At 37.8% G+C, this 25,555-nt stretch overlaps 1 protein-coding gene across 1 annotated transcript in view; it reads left to right on the forward strand.

The window, feature by feature from the left end:
- PDE4D (phosphodiesterase 4D) overlaps window positions 1-25,555 on the forward strand; it is a 356,820-nt gene that overhangs the window by 288,043 nt on the left and 43,222 nt on the right. Inside the window, exon 6 of the mRNA XM_071802826.1 lies at window positions 17,934-18,046. Within this exon, the coding sequence (XP_071658927.1) occupies window positions 17,934-18,046 (113 nt within the window). The remainder of the gene's footprint in view (window positions 1-17,933; window positions 18,047-25,555) is intronic.

Here is a 25,555-nt window from a genome sequence, read left to right on the forward strand (position 1 = left end):
TAATTTTATAACACAAGAATTGGCCAGTTTCCATTTATTAGGAAACTATTCCTATGGCAACCGAAAGCCTAGTGTTTAGCAAATGTTCCTCCCATGTACTTCTCACAGAAAGTGCAGAGTTGTACTTTGATATGAACCTTTTTTCTCAAGCCTGAAATAATTTAAAAAAAAAAAAATATAAAAAATAAAATAAAATAAAATAAAATAAAATAAAATAAAATAAAATAAAATAAAATAAAATAAAATAAAATAAAATAAAATATTTTCATTAGTATGTTACCAGTCAAAATATGTGTTCCTAAATTCTGATGTAACTGTGTTTTGCTCATGAATGGTCATTCCACTTAGACTGCATATCCACATACCTTGACCACAGTACCAGCATCAAGAAATGTATACTCTGTCCCAAGCCATTCTTTCCTAACCTGGGGCCATCTCCTCATCTGTGCCAGTGCTATTGTTTATGAAGGCACAGAATAAACTGGTGAGAAATTAGCCCTAAGTTAAAAATAACTGAAAATAACTGTCTTTTGTGGAGTTATTTTTAGCAAGCCTGGTCCTCTGGTTTACCTCACCATGTGTCCCCAAAGGAAGGGTAGTATGGAGATGGCTAACAACAACTGAATTAATCAGCGCAAGGACAGAACAACCTAAGCCAGCATCGCCACCAGAAACCAATAGTGTGGAACCACCCCTTCAGTCCTATGCTTTTAATTTTCCTGATATTCAAGTGTTATTTTTTTATTAGTGATGATGATTGAGTTTTTAAATTTATTGTTCTGCCGTGTTTTGAATTAGAACAAGCTCTGACCAAGCCGAATGATAGTCATTCCACTCCAGTCATCACACTTCAGTTTTATTTTGTCATGAAACATCTGGACCCCAAAAGAAGTTAAGAGTTGTGCCCAGAGTTTTACTGGGCAGAAATTCTGTAGGAGCAATACCCCTGGCAGAATGGAAAAAATGCGCAGCTCTGATACCTGCAAGATGCATGTTGTGTGGTTACATTGAACCTGACCAGAGAAGGAGATCAGATGGTCTGATTTCGTACAATGGACATGTCTTCCTACCATGAGCTCCCCAGCACACAGCACACCAGTATAGTCTCTCCCACCCTGTGATTCCACATGCCAGGTACATGGGGCAGCCCAAGCTGCAGTTCACTGCCCACCTGCATCTGGCAAGCAGGTGGATTTTCACAAGTAAAGGAGGTCAAATCTTTACAATACTTAGTGTCTTAGGGCTTGGTGTACAGAAGATTAAACCACTTGTTGTTTCAATTCAAAATTGCAGCCTCATTTTAAGCAGTGACAAGATGATGCAGCCAGCACTCAGCCATGGAGTGATCTGCTTTAGGAAACTAACTGACTTTTTAAATTTTGGTCGTTTAGTTTTATAAATAAGTAAGTAAGTAAGTAAATAAATATTTGTTGAAGTAGATATCTCCTAATGAAATAATCATAGCATTTGTAAAAAAAATAGATTATGATTCCCCTTAAAAAACATCAATATTCTGTCATCTATCTTTGTGAAATGCAGTCTGTGTTGATAATGAACCACTTTAAGGTTTGTTTTACAAGAGAACTTTGAAGGTTATGTGAAACACTTATTTTTGCCTTACACATTTCATTACCTTGACCACTTGTCTAATCTCACATCAGCACGTTTTATCATGTTTACTTGACCAATGTTATGTATTTATTTATCTTCTTACTCATGAGTTTGAATTCAGTTGTCTTTATATATTTTACTATATTTGTATAAACAAATGCAAGCTATGGGTCACATCCTGAGCTGCAGTAAATCGCTGTGCCCTTATTAAAATCATTGACATCTACCTATTGGCTAAGATGTAGCCCTTTATTTTTCTATACTTTCCATTGCAAGAGCTTACTGTGTTTTAGAGGATAAGGTGTTGAAACTATACCTATCAGTCTAAAACACTCTTCTTTCCTTAAAAACACCATGTCCTTCTTTACACTAGACCAATTGGAATTCAAAGCATTAACACTGTTTTGTGTTTAAGGTTAAAACAGGTTACAAAATCCACTAGGATACTGATGTGATTTAGAGTGCTACATTAGTTAAGTCACAAAGGTTAAGAGAGTTTACGTAATAATCAAAGCCTGATCTAGTATTTCTTATGGCGGAAGGTTCAGCTACTTTACTTGTACTAATTTGTTTCTATTAAGTAAACATTCCTTTTGAAATAATCCGTTTTGAATGTCAAAAGTCTGAAACTCCCCACAAAAGTACAATGTGCAATTTTCCAGATGGTACAAGAAGCAGCTCTGTACACTAAAGCGCACTATGCACGGTATTTCTCATGGGAAGTTTTCCAAAAGTAGCCTTTAGAATAGTAATTTTTCAGTGTCTTGGCAGGGGGGTGTTGGGGGGGCGAGGGAAGAGTTATATCCAACTACAGTTAACATTAGTTGCACAGTGGATAACAATTTTTGGAAACCCTTAGTACAAAAAAGGTCATTTGAGGAGTAAACAAATTGTCATGTAGTAGCATCTTATTTTTCAAATCCTAAAAAAAAAAAAAAAAGAAAAAAAAAAGAAAACACAATCTGCACTGTCATTTTGCCACCTCTTTTCATCACTCCTCCTATCACTCCTGACAGGTCTGTGGAATGGCTCTTCAGAGGAATTCTGGTCTGTTGCAATCAGTGGGACTTTTCCCTAAGAATTCACTGGAGCCAGGGCTTTAAGTGCTATTCCTTTTCTATTGAAAAGTTTTATGATCTAATGAGTACTTGCCGGTTGGTAACTTTTTCCTTTTTCCTTCTTTTTTTTTTTTTTCACTTTTAGAATATTCATTTTCTTATTCTGGAATCTAGCCAAGTTATGTATCTCTTCTTGTTTTATAACTAGTCTCATTATTTTCAAATTCGCTTATATATACTTACTTGAATTTCATTATCTATAACAATTACTTCAAAAACAATCAAACAAAATGTTCAGCATAAACTGTATTTGGTATTTTTAAGCCCTCCCCTGGGAGGCTTGTCTTGAGTACATACAGGAAACCTGGTGTGTATGCTTCCATCAAAACCAACAGATACTTCTTTTAAGGAACTTTAGCATTAATTCTTTATTGCACAGGTACCCAGTAGATACTAAGCAGGTAGAAATTAAGGGATCCACATATTTTCTTTGGAGCTTCCACTTCCTCTTACTTTTGGAGATACACTGACTGCTGATCTCCTTCCTTCATATATTGCATAAGCTTCATTTGCAAATAAAGGGATACCATGAGTTTGGGTCCCCTCACTGGAAGATACTTGTATTTGCCTCTTTCTGGAAGACTGTCACTCACTCATCCTGTTATGCTTCTTCTTAATTTGTTCTTTCACTGTCTTCATATCTCCTATTAAAAAGAATCTGCCAGTTCATGCAATAGATGTTTCTAAACTGTGGCTTTCCTCTTCCACGGTATTCAATCTCTCTCCTCTCAAAAAACAATTGGCAGTAGTGCATTTTTGCCCAAGTTTAAAGATGGACTGAAGACCCTAAAATACAAAAGACACCTAAAGCAGTTTGTCTTAATTTCCAATACCTGAATTTTAACTGAAAACTTTTAAAAATATCTGTTATTTCCTGACAAAATCTGAAAGACTTGTGTTTCCCTTACATGGGCAGATTTCGTCAGTAATGTGTAGAGGAGCTCTGCTCTATTCAGCTGCTGATGCTTTAATTGTCACAGAGAAATATAGTGTTGGTTGCCAGAACTCAAAACATTTTATTTTCATTTTAAAATGCAAGCACATTATTTTGTTACTGGGACTAAAACTGTTGCTCATTTTTTTCCTTCTTCAACAATAAAGAAAAAGGTTTTGGATTACTTCCATGGTTCAATTTTGTGCTTTATTTTTTTTACATCCTATTGGGTTTTTCCATTTCTGCTTTGACTTTTGCTTACTTGACATTCTTTGTCTTTTATATTACCCTTTGAAAAGTATTTTTGATCCATTCTCGGAAACATGGTGTACACACACTTTGTGTTGTTTTGTATTATACTTTAGGGACTGAAGCAAGGGCTGCCAAGTATGAGAATGATGTCCCACCAGCAGCCCCTCAGGAACTACTGGGAGAGGCACAGAGGGGCCTGTGATTCCTCTCTGCCTTTTACAACTCTTTTTAAAATTACAAGTACTTTTAAAAAGTTTATTCCACTTTTTTTTTGTTTTGTCAGATAATAAGATTCTTTAGAAACTCTTATCTGCTCATTCCTTAAATTAGGATTTGAGTTAAGTATTAACGTTTGGTATTTTTAAAATAAAGGCTATATTTCGTACAATGTGTATACCATCTGTTCTTTACGACCAGTTTTTAGCTTCTCAGCACCAATACCACAAAAATGGCTTTGGTGGTCAGTTTTGTGCAGAAAGTACAGCCAGCTCCTGCGCTTTCTTGTATCTGTTACTTGAAATAATTGACTTGTATCACAACTTCACATCTCCAACTCTAAATGCATCAGTACATGGAGAAAATACTTTATCTGCTTAGGAATGGCATTCCTCATGGAAATGAAAATGTTGCTGTTGTATCCCATATTTTCTCATGTTTGCCTTTACCATATTTTATCAACTTGTAACTAAAAAGACCACTTGCCCTCCTAACTGCCTTCTCTTGTGAGGGAGGTCTCGTGAGAGCTCACTGTAAAGCTGGGCACCTTCTGTGTCTGTATCACTATCACCACCAATATTATCACAGAAGCAGACACCTCTGTGTAAGATACTGAAACTGGATTTATAAGGGGAAGAAAGAAAAATAAAGTTATCCAGGACTCTGATTGATTTCATTTAGCAAAAATGAAAAAAAAAAAATCCAGAATTCTCATGATGGCATTTAAAAAAAAAATTCAAATAACCACATAAAATTATTAGATAGAAAACCTTTCATCAAGTTTTTTTTGTTTGGTTGTTTTTTTGTATTTTTTTTTTCAGAAAACAGATAGTTCTGCAAGTGGCAGGCTTATCAAAGCTTGGTTTCCTATGGTTTTATTTCTGGCTATTAGATTCCTTTGTCTCTAACAGATAAAACTTCCAGTGGAAGCTTTCCCTACCAATTCATAACCCTCTCTCATTTGCAGCTTTTGTGTGCTCTACAGATACAGTGAACACACTTTACATCTCTTCACTCAGGAGAGATACTAATAAAGATTTCCCCTTTAGCTGGTGACCTGTTTTCAAGAAACTTGCCAGAATATAGTATGTTTGAAATCTGCACCTCTGCTATGTTTAATTGAGGTTGACCAAAAGATTTAAACGTAGGGAGACATCCCAAGACAAAAGTATTTTGTGAATTGCTTCCACTCATTTGTACTAATGCAGTACATGTCTTTGCATGTAGCCAAAGATCTGGTGTATAGATGAGTTCTCAGAAAGTTTCACTTCCTGATTTTTTCACATTTTTCTGGATTGTAACAATGGTGTGTGGAACAAAAAGTATTTTTCATTTTCAAGGCAATTCTAGTGAAAGGATAAAAGGTGTTCACTCTTTTCATGTAGTTTCAGATGTAACCAAGAACTGTTCTGTCAATATAGATAAATTATGCAAGAGTGAAAATGTTTTTAGTAGTTCTTAACTAAATAGCTGTATAATAAAGTATATATATCAGAGAGATTATGGGTTTGCAGGAACTACTCTAGTAAAGCCAACAATGTTCATTGTTTCAGCTTGTGAGAAGTAACTACTTTTCTGTTTAACAGCTGAATAAATAGAGCAACAAGCTTAGGTGTTCTCAAGTTGAATTCTTGAGAACAGAGGTGCATCACAGTTCTTACCTTATTTTCTTTTTGAGCTTTTAGGGAAATATCACTGTTTAAAGTCATAGACGGATGTTCTCTTTCAGGTTCTCATCACAGAGATTACTACAGGCTGCTAAAAATTGCTGCCCAAGGTTGTTTTGCAGTGAAGTACTTTCTGTGCATGCTTCCTAATATGCTCCAGACATAATAAGATAATTTAGCTCAAATCAGCAATTTAAACAGAGCTATCTTATCACATCTTGTTTCAAACATATGTGCTCTTTTAAACCTTTTCCCCCAGCAGGGTGGTGACATTAGTAATTAATAGTAAGGAGCTGTTACGGAGCAGATTTGAGCTGAGGTGGAAGAAGACATTTCTCCATAGTACATGTTTGAGCACCAGGTAATTTGATACAGGTTTTGGAATGACAAATGTGCTCAGGTGCATTAAAGTGTTTATCACACGACAGATGTCTATGAAAGTATGCCTACCATGGAATAAAACTTATTATATATAAAAAAATACAAAAATGCTAGTGAATTAAAACTAATGAATAAATATTGCAAAATAAAAAATAACAATGAAGGTGTAATAAATGTAGGTTTGTGAGAACCTGTTTAGCGGTGACTGACGTTGCTTACTCTTGAGAGCTGTCTGCTGTCATGGTTTTTTTTTTAAGTTTTTTTTCTGCTGTTTTATAAACTTCTCTTGTTACTAAGCAAGAATTGAAGAAACTGCACTGTAGTAAAACTTCCTATGCCCTGAGAACCATATCATAATGAACTTTCCATAACATCGAATGTTGCTAAATAACTTCTGAAAAAGGAAAAAAACACCCACAACAACAACAGAAAAGTCAATGCTGATATGCCCAGAAACAGCATCACTTGCTTTATCAAATTATACACATAAATCTAGTTAATTTAAAATTAGCTAAAATACTATGGAGAAACAACCAGTGCTTTTGAAACTGACTCTAACTGAGGATTAAACAAGCTTTTCCAAGCAGAAAAAATCATTTTACCCAAAGTTTTGAATTTGCCAAATCTCAAAGGAAATGTACAGTCTTGTTGGGTCACATCAACACAATAGATACAGGAACATGCAGCAGGAGGAGGTGCTCCTAAATCAGGAGTTGGTGTGCTTTCCTGATCAACACTAAGCTACAGTAGTTAGTAGGCAGTCACATGGTTGCCAGTTTATGATGTTATGATATATTTGTCAAGATACGAAGTTGGTGTTTGTAGGCGTGGCTGGCTTGCCTGGAAAAACATCCATGGTTAAACTGCTCTTGTGGTTTCAGGTGGGTCCTACAATCTGTATAGCTTCTTGTTATCAGTGGTATAGTGCACTGTACCAATCTGTAAATGCCATGCTACTACTCTTGTGTGTCAATATTAGGCAAAATGACTGTAATGTAAATAGGTATAATTTAGATATGGTTTGTTAAGCCACTCTTACAACATGAAAGGAAGGTGTTCCATTCAAGTTCTCCTTAGGTTCAATGACGGTATTATTTAAAAGAAATGCAATTTGCTACTCTATCCATAGTGAAAAATACAGTTGTTTGTGGTTTTTTAGGTGTGTTCCGGGATTTCCTTTGAAACCCATGTAGTTGAGAAATTCTTATAGAAATTATGTTTTGAAACCGGGACAGCTCTAGCTGATCTCGTAAAGATAACCTTAAAAGTTGATTAACAAATCTTATTCTTAAAAAAGAAAAAAAAAAAAAAAAAAAAAGAGGGGGAGGGGAAGAGAACCTGTTGACATGTTAAAATCTGCTCTTGCATAGATGAGTGTCCTATGATTAAGGATAATGGGATTTTAATGATTAATTGAATCAGAGTCCAGATCTTTATTTCACACTGTTCTTTCTTTCTGTTAGGAAATCAGGTATTATATGAAACAAGTTTTTGATTCTTTACTGTGCCAAGTTTCCTTTTGCAGCACTGATGAGAAATTATTAGTGAGCTTATTAAGGCTCCTTCATTCTCAAGGCAAATCTGCACATGAGCCACAGGTAGCACTACGAAACCCAGAGCACCTGCTTCTGTTCAGATCCCAAACTCCCTGTCAAAAGTACATGATTATCTTCAGACGTTCAGAAATCTTAGTTTTATTTTTCACCAGAAAATAATTACTTTCAAAACCCAAAAACTTCTGCAGAAATGTACCCATATCACTGAAGTGTACTCTGGGAAAAATTTCTGTGGTCCTTTAGGGAGTGTTATAAGAATGACAACACAGGGGCATACTCAGGCTGAGATATCTTCCCATCCTCATGATAATAAGGAAGAGGAAAGATCTCAAATAATGTAGTTATTGTGTGCATTTCAGCATCATCTCTTGGAGCTGCTCTGCTTTGTATAAATAAGTAAATAGTTGAACCACAGAGGTACTGATCAGCTGCAGGGCTAGGAGGGAAGAAGCTTCCTTTTTATTATTTATTCATATCAGAAGAAATCTAACAGAAAAAAAAATGAACAGATCTACTTCAAAAACAGTCAACAATCCTGCATTCAGGACACTTATGAAGGATATAGGAAACTAATAAATAATTTTGAACCCTCTCTGTTCCAGGAGAGTTACATAATAATCAGGCTACTTTAAAGTAATGTTTTCTTTTATTGCATTTCAGGAAAAAAAAAAAAAAAATTGAACTAGTTTGGTGTTGCCCTTCTGCAGAGTAGGATATGTATATGTTTGGGGATTTTTTTTAAACCTCAAAAGTATTCTGGGATGGAAGAATGTTTTTTATCAGTTCTGATTTGGATGTATATCCATGGGAGGAGAAAAGAAAATGTTGAGCAATTTTTGTAAAAAAAAAAAAAAAAGAAAAAGCTCCCGAATAAGGTACATTAATCATTACTTTTTGTTCTTACTCTGTTTTTGATCTCTTTTATTTCATCTACCTAAAAATTAGGGGCAGGTCATCAGTTAGTATGAAAGAGTGTGGGACTACATCAACCAACACTGAGCTTTTGGCACTGACCTTCTAAAAGAAAATATGAGGAAAAAATCCTTCTGTGGGTTTCAGGGATATGAACTGTTAATGAATATTGTGAAAGAGCTGAAATTTGCTGTAAGGGAAAGACTGACACAGTGTTTGTCAAATTTTAAACTTGACGCATGGAGGAGCAGGTTGAGCTGTCTTGTGGTTTTACTGGATGACGTTTGTCCGTTGCCTACCTGTCATCCGAAACAAACCCTCTACCAGCCTGGCCTTTTCACAGCCACAAAAACAGTGACTGATACTTACAATGTCAGCTCGAGGGTTAGCAGCCTCTGGGATGATTTCCTGAGGCAATATGACACAGAAGTGTAGCAGAAATAATGATTGACTCATTGTCCACTGTAAAGAAATCATATGACTAACACAGTTCATTCAGTTTAAACTGTAGATTTCCTATCTATGACATAGATCTAGTAATAGTGAGGCATATCTGACTTCCAAAGGAGAGTTTGTGGTCCTCTGCAAAAGCCAAAAATCCCACCAATGGAAACAGTATTCTCTTACAAACAGCATAAACAGGAAGTGAGATTGTATTTAAAAAAATTAAGGGTGAAGACCCATAGTTCTGATGTATTTGCACCATCTATTATATAATGAGATCTAATCCTGAACTGGGCTCTTGGGTGCTACTATAATAATATTTTGACTATATTAATAAGCAATGACACTAAATTAATGGTTATGAAAATATGGTAACAGTAAAGATTCTTTTAGAATTATCTTATTAAAACCAAACTAGGTTTATCTGCTTTGTTAGTCTTATAATTTGTAGGCAAAAACATTATTCACCTCTTCAGCAGTGTCAGAGATAAGTGTGGAATTTTAAAGGAGATACAGTAGATGATCTGCAGATTTTATAGAGTGAGGGTCTGATTCAGCACATACTCACTGGGAATAATCCATCAACAGTATCCATTCAGACATTCACATTTTTCCATTATCTTTAGCAGGCCACAACAGTCCAGTGACAGGGACTGTGTTACTAGCCAAAGGCTGATTCAGACATCACTTGACCTGAGAGGGAAGCATTAAAAACTAAATAAATAGTGAAGTTAAAAGCGGTGTTTATTGGTTTCCTGTGCAAAAGCGTAGCCCATTTGTGCCATGTAATTGCACCCCAGCTAACTGAGTGTGAAGTGAAGAACAGTTTCATAAAAATGAAGGAGGAAAATTCATTCTTGTTGCTGCCATTTCTGCTGCTTTCAAGAGAGATTTCCTGCTACCTAACAGCAGCAAGGCTGGAAGGTGTCCTCTCTCCTGAAGTTTCCAGGGCCCCACATAAGGATAAAGCCTGTCTCCAGCTGCTCTATTTTGCCATCAGTTCATTTATTTTATCAATATCATTCAAATCTGGTTCAAATTAGAATTACCACCAGAAACACTTGGGACACTTTTAGAATACTTTCCTTGGGAAACACATAGGTATTACTAATACCCACCTATTAACTTTTGAAATCATTGACCACTGTTAGCTAAATCTGATAGTGAGGTGGTGATTTATGACATTTATTAAATACAAACTATGTAAAAGAACCCAGGTAATTTTATAGAGGAAGCTATTAATGCTGGTTTTTAAGAAAAAGAAAAAGAAAAACAAACACAAAACAACAACAACAACAATAATAATAATAAAAACACCAAACCAATCGAAAAATGCAATTTGAGCACATTTCTTGGTACACACCAGATGACCTACGAGAAGAGCCAATATCAATGCCTTGACTCTTGGAAAGCTTTCACTTGGCTTTCCCACTTTATCAGACACCAGGAACTCTATTGAGGTTTCTTTGGCAAAGACCAGCTGAAGCTTTTTCTAAACTTTGGCATTTAGTATTATTTAATACATTGTGAACTCAGGCTGCTCTGCTGGGTGTCATGAAGTTCAGAAGTCAAATCAACAAGCAGACAGAAATGCTTAGGGAAAGATACTTTGTTAGTTCTGGTACTTTAAGGTATTTTTAGTTTATTCTGCAGTGATTTCTGAATATGCATTGATAAAGTTCTTGAGGAATTCTTAAAACCAAACAGGGATCCTGACATTCTTTCCCAGATGTGACTCGAAATTTTCGCATTTCAGCTTGATCTAAACAGGTTCCAATTGGTAATATTTTGTGACAGGACAGAGTTTCTGAGTCTTGGAGCTATTGACATCTCAGATAAAACCACCAGTAGCCTGCTTAAAAGTGAAATTGATGCTTTCCAATAGGCTTGGGGTTTTTTGTGGTTTGGTGTGGTTTTGTTGTTGTCATTGCTGGTTTTTTAGGTTTTTGTTTGTTTGTTTTGGTTTTGCTTTGTTTTGTTTGTGTTTTTTTTTTAAAAAAAACTTGAGCTATTCCTTTGTGTTCTGATCATATGTTCTAAGAAAGCAGGAAAACAGAATTGTTAGTAGGTCTTTTTAACAGTAAAGCTTTACATGCATAAATTTATTGATTAGCATTTCTTGTTTTCATCTTAATGCCCAGAATAACATGTCAGTTGAGCTTTTCAGCAAAATCCTGATGGGAACAAGGTAATATTCTTTGATCCCTTCTACTAGGGTCAGAGACTATTACAGAACAGCACACATGCCAGTGTGGCTACTTGAACCACTCACTTTTTGCCCAAATGGCTTTCATTTCTTCAACTACTAATTTAATCACAGAATCACAGAATGGTTGTGGCTGGAAGGAACCTCTAGAGGTCATCTGGTCCAATCTCCATGCTCAAGCAGAGCCACCCAGACCCAGTTGCCCAGGACCATGCTCAGACAGCTTTGGAAGATCTCCAAGCATGGAGACTTCACAGCCTCTGTGGACAACCTGTGCCTGTGCTCTGTCACCTTCATGGTAAAAAAGTGTTTCCTAATGTTCAAAGGGAACCTTACACTTTTCTGTTGGTGCGCATTGCCTCTGATTTTGTTCAACTTTGAAAATCTCTCACTTCTCTCATTATGCTGAATCAACAGCAGTATCCTCAGAAACAGACTATTTTACAGCTACAAGGGAAACTGATCCTGAGGATACATTCTCACACCTAGAAAAAAAAAAAAAAAAAATTGTATGGTGTAAGAAATAGGATAAGAACACAGACTGAGCAATGAATCCATTATTGAACTCCTTACCCACAAGCCTCAGCATACAGAATAAACACAATTACAACCACTGGGGAAAAAAATACGTTTAGAAAAGAAACAGAGCTTTTCTCAAAATGCAGCTTGTTCATGAAAAGAAAGCAATGAAAAAGTATGCAAAGAACATTTTGTTAATTGAAAATCAAGAGCTTTCATCTTTTTTCTTTATTTTGGTCAAGGTTTATTGCTTGGTGGAAGGGCTTACTTCTTTTCACCAGTGATTCAGTAACAGTTGTCCTTCTGGCAGATTCTTACAGGCAGCGAAGTAAGGAATGTATTAGTACTTTGCCTAAGTGGTCAGAAGGGAAGGGAGCATTGAGTAGAGATGTGTGGTAAAAGAAGAACTTTCATTCACCCTTGTTGGATATTTGATAAGGGCAAAGAATGGATTTAAAGCATTCACACTGCAGATAATTTTATGTGCTCTGTCATTAAAGCAGTAAATTATTTAAATACACTGTGTGTATTGAATGGATGTTTTCCTGCTTGGCTTCAATGAAAAATACTTTTCTGATAGTCTGCTGTACTACTCTGGCATCACAAGAGTGTTTCTTAGGATGAATTTGCAAATACCTAACACAGAAATACTTCTAGACTTTAGAAGAAATCATATCAATACAAGTAACTTTGTTCCAAAGTTTTTTTCCAAGAAGCAGACCAAATGTTTAGCAGACAAAAACATACTAATAGAATGCCAGCACAAGTAACATCCCCATCCCCGCACAGTGATACTGAACTACATAGTGAGAACCTAAAGATACAGTTCTATCTTTATGAGAACCAAAAGTGCTTTATTTGGTCTGAACTAACTATAATGGGACTGTTCCAAGAGCCCAATAACTTATTCATAGGTATCTGCAGCCTTCTTGTTACCTGGTTTTGTAAGAACATGAACACACATTGTTCATGCCTTTGCCTTTGAAATACAGTCTTAGCATATAGTGAGATTGTTATATGACATATGCAGATTTTTCTGAGACCTTGAGAGAAATGCAAAATGGTGTGTGGTGGGGGGGAAACCTCACTTTTTTTCCTAGATCCTTATATATCTTTTGTTCATATATTTCCTCATACAGTCCTTTTATATAAGTGTAGTCAAGTATTTTGACAAGTTGTGCATAACTGGACCTCATCATTTTGCTTCTGTTATTTCCTGGAGGTTACTACATTCTCTGCCGTTTCCCTAGCCTGAGTGCTGTTAGTGTTATATAAAGTGATACATTGGGGAAATCCTGCAGATCACCACATCCTGAAAGAAGACCAGTCCTGGTTGTTTGGACACAGTCCGTCTATGCGTAAGGCTACTAACTGGTACAAAAGATTTTTCTTCACTAGAGTGGAAACTTTGAGAGATTCCTGTCATGGAAGAAAGTGAGTGTTCAGAGTGGGACCATCAAAACAGTTTCTGGGAAATTTGCTGCAGCTGAGTTGTCTTCCCAGATACTTATTCCAAAATCTGATCACAATTATTTGGTTTTACTTGTGATTGCAGAGGAAGATCTGCAAATTTCTAGATGTTAAATAAAAATATGTTTCATTATTACATTTTATCAACAGCAAGACATATTAACATTCCACAAAGATAGCTTTTTACATCACAATATTTATGATTTTCTCAGTAAAACCTAAAAAGAATTTTTTTTCAGTTGTAAAATAGATGACTAAGAAAATGCATGCTATTTCTATGCTGAATCAGTGTTAACATGGCTATGTTTAATAGGAGGTGCCAACCTTGACTAAAATGTCAGTCACTTCAACATATAGGCTGTAAGTACAAACATCCTCATTTACAGAAATATTCTAAGTTTGAACCACAGAGGATTTTTCTGAAATGCTGCAGTAGCAAGAGAAACTGAAACTCTTGGCCCAGCAATTCTGTTGTTCCAAACTTAAGGTTTACACTAGATAGAAGAGCAAAAGGATGGTCAGAAAATTCAGAGAATGTGTCCAGGGTTTGACTCTCACAGTAGATCTTAATCTCATCTTCATTTAGAGTAGCCTGGAGATTTCCAGGGCTCCTTCCAGCTGCTTGCATCCCCAAAGACAATACACATGCTGAACCTATCTGGATGATGTCACTGCTCAGTGGTGACCTTGTCTTGCCTCCAAGACACTCCCATTTTAAGGCAACACAATGGTCGAAACCTTTAGCTGTGCACTCGCTGAAGCAGCTCTCTTCCAGCCTCTGTGCATCACTCAGGCAACCTCAGCCGATCAGACAATAATGGAAGATCTGTCCTTACCTCTTCCTTCTGTTGTGATGATATTCCTTGAAGTATTGCAAAAGTTAGTGCAGTTGCACTTGAGCACTAGTAGAAAAGTCTAGTATTGCTTTCTGTTCTCTGGGAATAGTAGAACACTGTATTTGAAAATCATGAGGAATCAATAAGTAAAGTGGATGCTATTCCTAATGATTACTATATAGTAATTTCCTCCTTTGAAAATTTTGAACAGAAGTTGCTCCCAAATAAGTGTGTGAATACAAATACAGCTATCCCTGGTGTTGTGTTAGGAGCTGTGCTAAGAAGCAAGTCTTTTTGAAAAAGGGATAATAGAATACCTTTTTGAAATAAATAGGTGTGCAGTGCCAAATGATTATGGCTGAGCTTTCTCTTTCTACTAACCTTTCATGGTTGTTTTTGTTTTGTGTGTTTTGTTTTTGTTTTTGTGTGTTTTTGTTTTTGTGTTGTTGTTTTGTTTTTCCTATGTACTGCACTGAAAGCTACATATGGTAGAATTGTTCGTAGTAATCTGTGAACTGTAAACAAAACATTTGCTATAACTTCCTTTTTTCTGAAAGCACATATGAAATAATGTGTAAACTGTTAAAGCAACGGATGTTAAACTGTATTTTTCTCCCTCTTATTAAAGGCTATGAGATATATTAAAAAAAAAAAAACAACAACAAACAACACTTTAAAATTTCCAACCCCCTCTCATTTAGAGAAGTTGATCTGTTTTAGGACTTCATCATCTGGGAAAAACCAACCAAACAAAAATGACACTCACAGACATACACAGCAACAAAAAAAGGCAAACTTGATCATGTGCCTGTATCAAAAACTGATTAGTAGATCAGTCATATCACTCCTGGCTGGGAATAATTACAGGGTACTACTTTAGAGGTAACAGAGAGGTCAGAAGCAGTGTTGTGAGGCTGCCAAAGCTATGTGGCTGATAATTATTTCTTTATTCTTAGCTTAGTGGTGGCGGGGTGTTACACTTGAAAAGCTCTTAACCTCAACAACATTTTCCACCACACAACAAAAGTGTGGGCCAAATTTAGAGGTTCAGTACTGTTTATCAAAAAGCTTTCCTATGGCTGTTCTGCCCTTCAGAACTGTGTGCTTGTTTAATGGGTACTTTGTCACCAATCAGAAACTCCTTATTTTCATCTAAGTTATCAGGGCTGGGCTGAGGACTCTGCAAGCTAAGAATTGTCAAGAGTTGCAGCAGGGCTTTAGCCTGGCCTTGTGCATCAGAAGTTTACATAGTCTGAGCGGTCAGTCGGGTACCTATGACAGCCACAGAAGCTTGAAGTGTGGGAGTCAGGAAGAACAGATCGTGAGAAACATCCTACAGGTGGTGGGACTTCCTTGTCAGTGACAAATTCTGGTTTCTAATGTGCTTTGAGATGTAGTAGTAGATAGTAGATAAACATTCCTGAATGTAAGGTGCTGTTGGTAGTGTATATTGTTGCTATGAGGATAACAAGAAACATACCTTTTAAAATAAATAATAAACTGTCTCATTACTTTTACCTAAATATGGTACCCCTCAAGTTAATTTCATTGTTTTCATACTGCTCAGAAAAAATTTACCCTCTTACTCTCAAGTATTAGAAGGCATGTTGTTTACTTATGAAGAAAAACACAAATTTCCCAATACCTGATTTTCAAGAACTGCTGAAGGGCAGGTTGTAAGCTAGCAACAAAATAACATCATACGTCACTCAGATTTGTTTTGCCTCACTTCGTTATGCATTTTGTCCTCAATGAAATAATTGCATAAGGTCATCAGATGAGTATGCATTCATTAATGGCATCTCTGCTTCATCAAAAGCATTTACCACAGTACACTAAAAACCATATTATAAACGAAGTTGTGGAGTCACCATCCTTGGAGGTATTTAAAAGGTGTGAAGTCCTTAGGGACATGGTTTAGTCCTAGAGTTAGGTTATGGTTGGACTAGATGATCTTGGAGTTCTCTTCCAACTTAAAAGATTTTATGATTCTATGATTCTATTTCCAGTAATGATCTTGATGAAATCTAAACTTAAGTAAGGTCAGAAAACCAGTTATGTTCAAGAGCTAGCGAGCTGTGATGTCTGCTGTGTTGCAGAAAGTCACAGATTCTCTTTTGATAGATAAACAGGCTGGAAAATCCTTACTTTATTTGCCAGGGGAAATATTTTCAACCGGATAGCTATTATAGTAAGTATGACACATTTGAAAGACAGTGTTTAAATTTAATAGGGGTGGGTTTTGTTGAGTATTGGTTAGAGTTTGCTGAAGTGGCAGGTTAATAATTGTAGAGGCAGGCACTGCAAAATTCCCTTTAAATGGTTCTGCCAATTATTCTCAATTCAAACTTCTTCTCATATTGACTTTTTTTTCCAGAGGAGAATGGACATTATTCAAAATTGTGGAGTGTATTCGCAATAGCTACAAGTATGCAGAGTCTAACAACTGAAAGAACGGAAGTTTTTGAACGTGTTCTCTGAAATGTAAAAAGATACATATGTACTATCCTAGATGTTGAACAGTAATGCAGTGAGCTATTTGGCTCTTGTCCATGCTGAGGTGTTCAATTGAAAAAGGAGTTTTAGTTAATTTGCCTGATTTTTTGCTTGTCTGATATTTTGATATTAAGGTTAGTTTGATGTGTAGTAAGTTAAGGGAGATGTTTTAAATGGGAATAACAAGACCACCGAAAAAACTTTTCTCTATCTTGGATTTATGTTTACATGTAGCTGATCCAGAAGTATGCATGCCAGGAGTTTCAAAACTTGATGTTTCAGATACACAGTTAGCAAGACACCATCCTTGGCATAAAACTCACTGGGCCTTCTCCCTTTCTGATCTACATCAGAAGAAAAATAGTTAGGCTTTGTAGGTGAGGCTCACACTCTAGCCATGGCATTCTTTTGCCTGAAATTATTTGCATATCAACAGAACTTCCGCTGTTGGAAAATTATTGAGGAAGGTAATCTCATCTCTTTAAGTGAAACTTCTGCAAATTTTAAGACAGTTGGCTCCAATGTGACATACACAAATTTTGGTTCTATCATGGACCCAGTTCTAAAACTTTTCACGCATACTGGACATGCATGCTTTTGGGTTAGAGCAAACACTGCTGCAGTGGTTTGTACACTCCTTTAACAGCTGGCGCTTCGGCAGGTAATCGTTATCGCCAGCACTTAGATGTGTTTTTACATCTTCCCCAAACCTTATGAGCATTAACCAATTGATTCTCATGGTACCCCTGTGGGTAGCTTAGAAAATACTGGGACAACGGCTGAGTGCGGTTGAGTGCCCCGAGGCGGGGCCGGCTCCGCGCCGGGTTTTGCGGGGCTCCCAGCCCCGCAGTGGGGTGTGAAACCGCCGGGGGGTGGCGGCAGGTCCCCGCCAGCAGCCGTGCCACCGGCGGAGCTGCGAAAACAGGAAGCGCGGTGTCCGCGCTGACTCTCCCCAGCCTGCATCGCCCCGCCGCCGGCAAGCCCGGCCTCCGGCCGCCGCGGAGCCGCTGCGCGCCCGCGGAGCTCGGCGCTGCCCGCGAGGCGGCGGTGCTGGGCTGGCCGTGGCCCCGGGGCGGGGAGGCGAGGCTGGGCAGGGCAGGAGGGGAGTCCGGGCGGCGGAAAGTTGCTGCTGCTGCTCTGTGACCCGTGGTTCCGAGAAGGGGAAGAGCCTCGCCGCCCGCTGACCGCCCTGGCAATATGCGGGAGCAGCACTCATGTGTGCGCACCAGGCAGCGGAGGATGGAGCCGCTGGAGCTCGCCGTTAGCCCTGTGAAACGCTTGCGAACTGAGTGCGCCTTTCCCTGTCTCTTCGCAGAGGAGGCTTACCAAAAACTGGCCAGCGAGACCCTGGAGGAGCTGGACTGGTGCCTGGAGCAGCTGGAGACCCTGCAGACCAGGCACTCCGTCAGCGAAATGGCCTCGAATAAGGTAGGAGCCTCCCGCCCAGCCGCCCCGGCTTTTCCCACCGCGCGGGGCGAGGGCGGGCAGGGGGTCGGCTTAGCCCGGTGCGGAGCGGCGCGGAGCCGCAGCTCGGATAGGGGTCGCGCTTGCGGCGTGGCTCCGTGTCCCCGGGCACCCAGCCCCGTGTCGGCAGGAGGATTCGGCAGGGTGAAGCGACCCTGGGCTGAGAAACTTGCCGCGGGAAAGAACAGTCTCCTTTGGCGCGCTTGAGTGCAGGAGAGGCTTTTGTTGTGGTTTATACACAGTTTTCTTAAATTTCGGGACAAGTTGAGAAAGTGATACAGGTCTTGGAAAGCTACACTGCTTGCGGTAATCCCTTCAGCTCCTCTTTCTTTTCGCAGCATCCCATTCTGAACTAGGGATCTTTCCCAGAGAATGGTGTCGAAAGTAGCACGGAAAGGTGATGAAGGCAAGTGCTCGATGCCAAGGGAGCCGCCAACTGAATTTTATTTGTGAATAGTAGTGCTAACAGCTCTCTTAACACGATTTGTTAGGAAAGAGCACGCTCAGAACCAAGGTGCCATCACAATATTTACCAGATATGCATAGATCCAGAAGTGTGTTTCTGAGACCAGAGTTGGCGCTTCCTGGAAGCTGAGGATGCCTGTTAGCTGGGAGCTGTGTGCTGGTATCTGATCTCTGCGTGTTTGTTTTGCAGTTTGAAATAGTTTCCATATACTCCATTCACAAGTACACTGTCTTTTGTGATTTTGTTTTGCAAAGAATATGTAGCTACATTTCTGTAGTTAATTTTTAAAGACAAATTAAGAAGCTTGCTGTCTTGATTTAGAGTTTATTTTTATATTTGTCATGAACTGAGTATATGGAGAGTTACATGTGCAATGAGAGAGAAGAAAGTTTTAATTAAATAGGCTGGTTTTACCTCTTATGGCTCAGAAAGCAGCTGATGATCTATATTTTAGCACCTTTTAATAATTTCAGTTGCTACTATGATTTTTTGTTGAAGTAAGAAAATAATAGGTGTTTTTGACTCGGCTTATGCCTTTTTAAAATTCTGCTGTCTTGCTTTGACTGCCCTTACCAAATATCTTCTCTTTCTTATTGACTGTTTTTAAATCTATGTTCAACTCAGCCTGTGTGTAAGGTGTTTGCACTCTTGTGAGCTTTAGTTATGATATGATATGATATGATATGATATGATATGATATGATATAATATAATATAATATAATATAATATAATATAATATAATATAATATAATATAATATAATATAATATAATATAATATAATTAATATAATATAATCCTTTGTGCTTTTCTTGTCCTTAGAGCCTCTTAGTAGCAATTAAATTTCTGTTTTAAGAGCTATCTGCCTGGCTTTGCCCTATTTTCAGAACCGTGTTTTCAGTTTTTATTGCCAGTTGAAAGATCTCATTATTCAGGGTGTATTGCATATGTACTGGTAAGTTACAAAGTCAAGATTGTCAAGGTCTGTTTTAGCACTAGTTGAATCTGGTGACATTTTTGTCAGACCAATATGTTGGGCATGATCTTTCCTTCCTAACAAGTTTAAACACCAATAGGTTCCCTGATTTGTGATGTGTGCATAGCCACTCTTTTACAAGATCCTGTGCTTTCTTCTAGTATTTATTTATTACCATCCTAAACCAAATAGGACATGCAGTATATTTTATGAAAAACGAGGGCAAGCTGTTTTTAGAATAGGAAAAAACTATTTGTGAATCAGTGTGTCTTCTGTTTTGCCAAGTATATTCAGTTTTTTACCTAAAGAGACCTGTTTTTAAGATGAAACATGACAACTGTGTTGCATCTTTAAGTAAACACAAAGATGTTACATCTGATGCTATGTTTTGTTTGTATTTGTTTGAACTAGTTAAAGATTTGTTTGCCATAAATTACAGGATAAATGTTCTTCATGTGTTTATTAAAATGGAAAGGAAAATGTGATTCAGAAAAAGTGTTTCATCTTGTTTCCAACATAAGATTGTGCAGACAAGGGATCTATGCAGAGTACACAGTAAGCCTAGTTGTCCTATGAAGGTCAGTAAGATTGCTGCCAAGCTTTATCTCAAAACTGGAATTTTTTATTGCAGTAATGTATTGCCTGAGTCTGCTTGATCTATCAAATACGGATGTACATGTCTAAAGCACTTTATTGCTACTTACTGTTTTATGTTACAATATGTAGGAAGAGTATTACTATACTGGGAAGGAATAGCTGCCGTTTGGTTTTGCAGGTCATACTCAGTTCTTAAGGTAAACTTTTGCCCCTCTTTTAGGAAATCTACCCCCCTTGTATAGATATCTGTGACATCTTTTGGTGTTTGTTTTTTTGTTGTTGTTGTTTTTCTTTTAAAGAAATAAAAAGTTAAAGAGTGCCATTAACCATAATGTGAACAATCTTGAATATAAATCAGCGTGCCCATAATATGAAAAAAAAATAGTGCAGGAGGATTGTAATTTTAGATGTAACAGGTTGTGCTAAAGAATCATTTTACTTCTGATTATTGAAACTTATCTGTCTTTTATACAGCACCTCCTGTTGTAATATAACTGCAAACCACAACATCTCAGTGAAGCATGTAGGAGAATTATACTATTTTAGTTTATAGAGAAACTGAAGTAGAGAAACTTTGCTCAAGGCTGAGGACATACACTTCAGTACAGCAAAAAAATATCCAAGAATACCCAGTACTTTATCCCAAGAGTAAGTTCTGTAAAATTAGATGAGAAAATCAGGAAAAGCAACATTGTTGATGCAGAACATGGTTTCTCACTGTGTTTCCCACTTTCCTTTTCTCTAGATTTCCTTAAGAAATAGCCCACAAGATTGATTGTTTTTTTGTTTGTTTATATTTTTATTTTTTTTCACCAGACCCTTAGCTACTTCTCCGATTTCCACTTTTTTTTTTTTTTTAATATATTATATATATAACAGCATTTTCATCTGTGCTAGTTTTCCCTATTTATGTGGACATGTGTGACACATAAGGGGTGACATAGGAACTGAGCTCTGCACCAAGTAAAAGCTTTAGCCCATTGTGCTAAGACTGCTGTAGTAGAGGAAAAAATGCAGGGAGGAAAGAGTGTGATGTGTCCTGAATGCTTGAGGTTGGCCAGGGAGCTAGTCTTATCTCCAGTCCCTCTCTGTGCAGCCAGCTGGCAGTCTGAACCGTTGATTGCGTCTGTGTGGAATCCCCTTACTGCTGGTAATGCCTGTGTAAGACCTGCGTTAGCATGTTCCAATCTGAGGGTATTTACTGTGTTTAGATGGCCCTCGTGCTCAATTAGCGGTACTCTATGACGTGACAGCTCAGAGCTTTGGGTGGCTGAAGGTGGGATGATGCAGATATATGAAAAGATCCTTCTCCCTGCTTAAACCTACTTGAAGCAGTAGGCACAGACTGCTCTCCACAATCTCTGGATGAACCCTGGGATGTTGTGCCAGTTAGCGTAGCCCCCAAAAACTTTGAAAACATGCTCTAGGTTGACTCTGCAGGAAGCCCGCCAGGATGCTTGGCTGCCGAAGTGACAGTAGGATGACTATAATATCCAGGTGATGTTCCATCTTGTGGTCATCGCTGTGATGAACAGATTTCTTAGTGCCTGGAAGCATTGCATATGGAGTAACTGGTGGATAGATCTGTGATGCTCCCATAGGCGTAGTTCATAAATAAATCTAATTTTGAAAGAACGTGGTATTTAAAAGTATTGTCAATTGTCATTATGTTGTTAAGATTCTTACCATACTCAGTGTTTTCTTAAATTACCAGCTTCTGGAATTGGATACTATAATAAATTGGCCTCTTGGAAGACTCCAAAACTAGAAAATGAATAAGAAGCACATTAAAATTTGGAAAATTGACTAAAATTTCTTTCATTTCTAGAGATCTGTTTCTGATTTGCTATACCATGTGCTGCTAGTATTGGCTAACATCAGTGGAATGTGGCTCTATTGTTATATTTTTCTGTGTGATGCTTACTTTAACAGAAGTAAATTCATTTTAGAAAATAATTTACCAGTTTGAGTCACTCACGATAGGATTCCAAGGCATAATTAGATGTCCCTATTTAACTGTTCTGATTTCCAGAGACGCTAACCCGTGTCAGTTTCTGCTGAGCTTAATTATGAGTAATCTCTTTGAAAAAACATAGTTTTTAGGTGGGCACTAGCTTGCCGATTGTGATTTCTAACTTTAAAGACAGGTGCGCTTTGATACACTGGTACAAACAAATGGCTTTTTTAAAATTTCAAGGTTGCAGAATGATTTTTAAAAATAATTTACTTTTTTTTTTTTTTTTAAGATGAATATCTCCCTTTTTCTGCCAAACAAGATTAAAGCAAAAACTAATAAATTTTATGTTCAGTATGGAGTTTGGCAGTACCTGGCTTAATTCCCTTATTCTGAATCTCAGATTTATTCTGTGCAAACAGTTAATAAATGATGAATGCCAATAATAAAGATGTAACAACCACTTTCAACTAGACAGCATTAATGGTAGATTAGTCAAATGTGGAGGAATACTTATAATGAAACTGATGTTCAAAAGTGTATTTTCGCTTCTGTAATCATGATTTTGCAAACATTTCTAGTGTGTTGCTTTTGTGCATCTGAGTATCTGAATTTAGACATGGGAAAAAGTTTCAATATACGTTGCTTTTGTTTCAGTTCTAAGTCGACCGCAGATGACAGCATTTTTGCAGGATTTGGTGATAACTGGTAATGAACGTGAGTTTGCAAAAGGTCATTGTGTGTTTCTTTCCCACTGTAAATGTAGGTGAATATCTTTTCTGCAGGGAGCTTTTTTAGCTATCAAAGCTGAAAAGATTTAGGTCTCATTTACTTTGACCATGTTAACTATGAAACTACTTTTAAAGTATAAATTGTCTTATAGTTGTCCAGCTTTTATACTGGTATGTGCAAATGCTCACAAATCAAAGCAGAAGTCTATTTACGGGCAGTTACTAGTGCTAGTTACTATTAAAAAAAAACAATTCTGAGAGTTTTTTGAGTGCTCTGAAGATGCCCAAAGCGTCAGAGTAATCAACCAACTCCCAAAGACCACGGTAATGTAACACTCAGCTCAAATGTTAGTTGGATTTTGGTTTATTTTTTATGGTTCTGTACTTGTCGCCCATTACATACATGCAAACAATAATCTTAATGATACTTTATATTAAAAAATTATCTGCCTCTAAACATTTCATGTAAACCAGAATTATACTTGAAGGAAACAAAGACATCTTGAAATCCATTCAGTTACTTTTTTACATTCCTTCTTGAAGTCCCCTGCCAATTTGAGCTGTTCTATAATAACATGTTTCTGTTGCTAGAAAGTGTTTTTCCTTTCCTCCTTTCTTAGAAGGTATTTTTCCTTTCCTTCTCTACTGCACTAAAAGGCTCGTGCAGGCAATGGTGAGCTGACTAATGTGGTATCTGGGGAAAGACTGAGGCTAATCTAAATACTTCGTTCAAATAATGGACCATGTATAAATACCCAAATGTGCATCAAACAGAGATGTTGTGTTCCCTTGGCTCGGTTTTCCCAAGTGCAGGGAAAACACTGCCCACGTTCCTGTGTGGCCCTTACTGGGGCCAGAAGGTGCCCCCAGCCTCTTGGCAGCTCCACACGGGCACCAGCTACTGGATGGAGAAGCAGCATCGTGTTTTTGCAAGCTGACAGCAGCTCACTGGGTTTCCCTATCCCCAGGATATACGGAGCTGATAACAGGTTCTGACTCCTGATTTTGTCCGTTCATCTGTTTTATCTTTGTCTTATTCTGTGGAAAAGCTTTGGTGCTGTGGTGGTTGGTAATTTTGTAGGAGCCTAGGTAGGCTGAGTCTAGAACTAATAAACATGGCTAATGCCACTTGCTCAGTCTTTTATTAACAGACTAGTTTTTAGTGTTGTCTTTTTTGAGTTCTTGCTGCCAGCTTTGGGGACAAGTTCGTTGCATGGTTAGGAGTTTGTCTTCTGAAACTACGTTGCATATGTAGAAGCATAATTTTTATCAATACTTTTTCAGAATGTGGAAGCTCAGCGAGAGTAAAATTGTATTTTTTTTCTGTCATAGTCACTGATTAGAGTGACCTGTTTCCATTAAGGATCAGGATAATGTCATATCCATTTAAGAGGATTTAAGCATCAGTCAATCTCTTGGGTTTCAGCTATTGCATATGAAAAAAAATGTGGTACAAACATAACAGTAGAAAATAAATTTGTTGTCATGACTTATATTGTTGCAGAGCAGATAGCATCTCTGTTTTGCTTCCCAGATTTAAAGAGCTTGGATATTCAGATGAAAAACTTAATGGGGTTTGTTATGTGACAGTTCTTATGTAACATCTGGCAATGCCATTGTGCTTGGCTGGCTGACATGATAGTTTAATTGGTTCTTATGTTCCCAGATCTTTCTAGGAAAATCTGAGGATTTGGTTAGCTCTTTGGAGTGCTGCTTCTGATGAAGATTACAGTTAAGGGAGAGCTGTTATCAAGAAAAAGTGTTAGCAGTGTTGAGTGCAGCATTGGGAAGCTATTGTTCATTGAGGATTTCCATTTGAACACTGAGTAAACAGATGTGGATGAAGTCATGAACCTGAATTTGAATTAATGTGTAGTTGTGCAGGTTCCTCAATTTTGTTGTACTTCTTAACAAGAAAAAAGGAAATGAGGACTGTGAAGGTAAGGAAAAACTGCCTTCCGAGGCACACTCCTGCGTTTCCATCGGCTGAAGCCAGCCCAAAAGGATATTAAAACCTCTGGGCTGGAGTACAGTTCCCTGTGTACAACCTTACATGCTCCCATGTAAAAATACTCATGCTTCTGGAGGACAGCAGAGTTGCCCTCGGACAACCGCAGTGATGAGTGAGGTGTATAGATACATATAAAAAGGAGAGAGCACTCTGCTGGCCGTACTGCGCAAGGGTGTGCTGCAGCGAGATAATGGGGGAAACTGGGTTTCATGCAGATGGCTTGCACTGGCCTCTCCTTATCATTTATGAACACTTCCATCTTCTCAGAAAGAAGTGGATGGAGTTGCGATGAAGGTTTGGCAGTGGCCGAGTCTCTTCTGTGCATACCCGTGCTGCTTCCATGGGAGCTGTTGAGTTGCTGCCAAATGAGAAAAATGATGAAACACCCTGTTTTTCTGTGAGGCGAGTAAGTGGGGGCTCTGGTGGAATGGTAGAGCTGTAGGTCTGTTGCTGAGAAAGAAGCAAATGTGGTGGGTGAGACTTAAGGTGTCCAAGCTGTAGGCAGCGCCTTCTATTTATATGGGTATTCAGTGGCAAATATTTGCTTTCCTGAGCTGCTGTCCCATTCTGCACCAGCAGAAAAGACCCATAATGGTTGATACAAAGAACGATGGCATTTCAAGGTTCCAAAACAAGCTAGGAACCCTTTATCTCACAGACTGAGTCCATACTTTAAATTTTAGAGAAAAAATTATATTTACATCTCTCACTCACTGGTTCCTAAAAAGTCCTGAGTGTG

The sequence above is a fragment of the Patagioenas fasciata genome, chromosome Z (genome assembly GCF_037038585.1).
Source record: "Patagioenas fasciata isolate bPatFas1 chromosome Z, bPatFas1.hap1, whole genome shotgun sequence".
Classification (NCBI taxonomy): Eukaryota; Metazoa; Chordata; class Aves; order Columbiformes; family Columbidae; genus Patagioenas; species Patagioenas fasciata.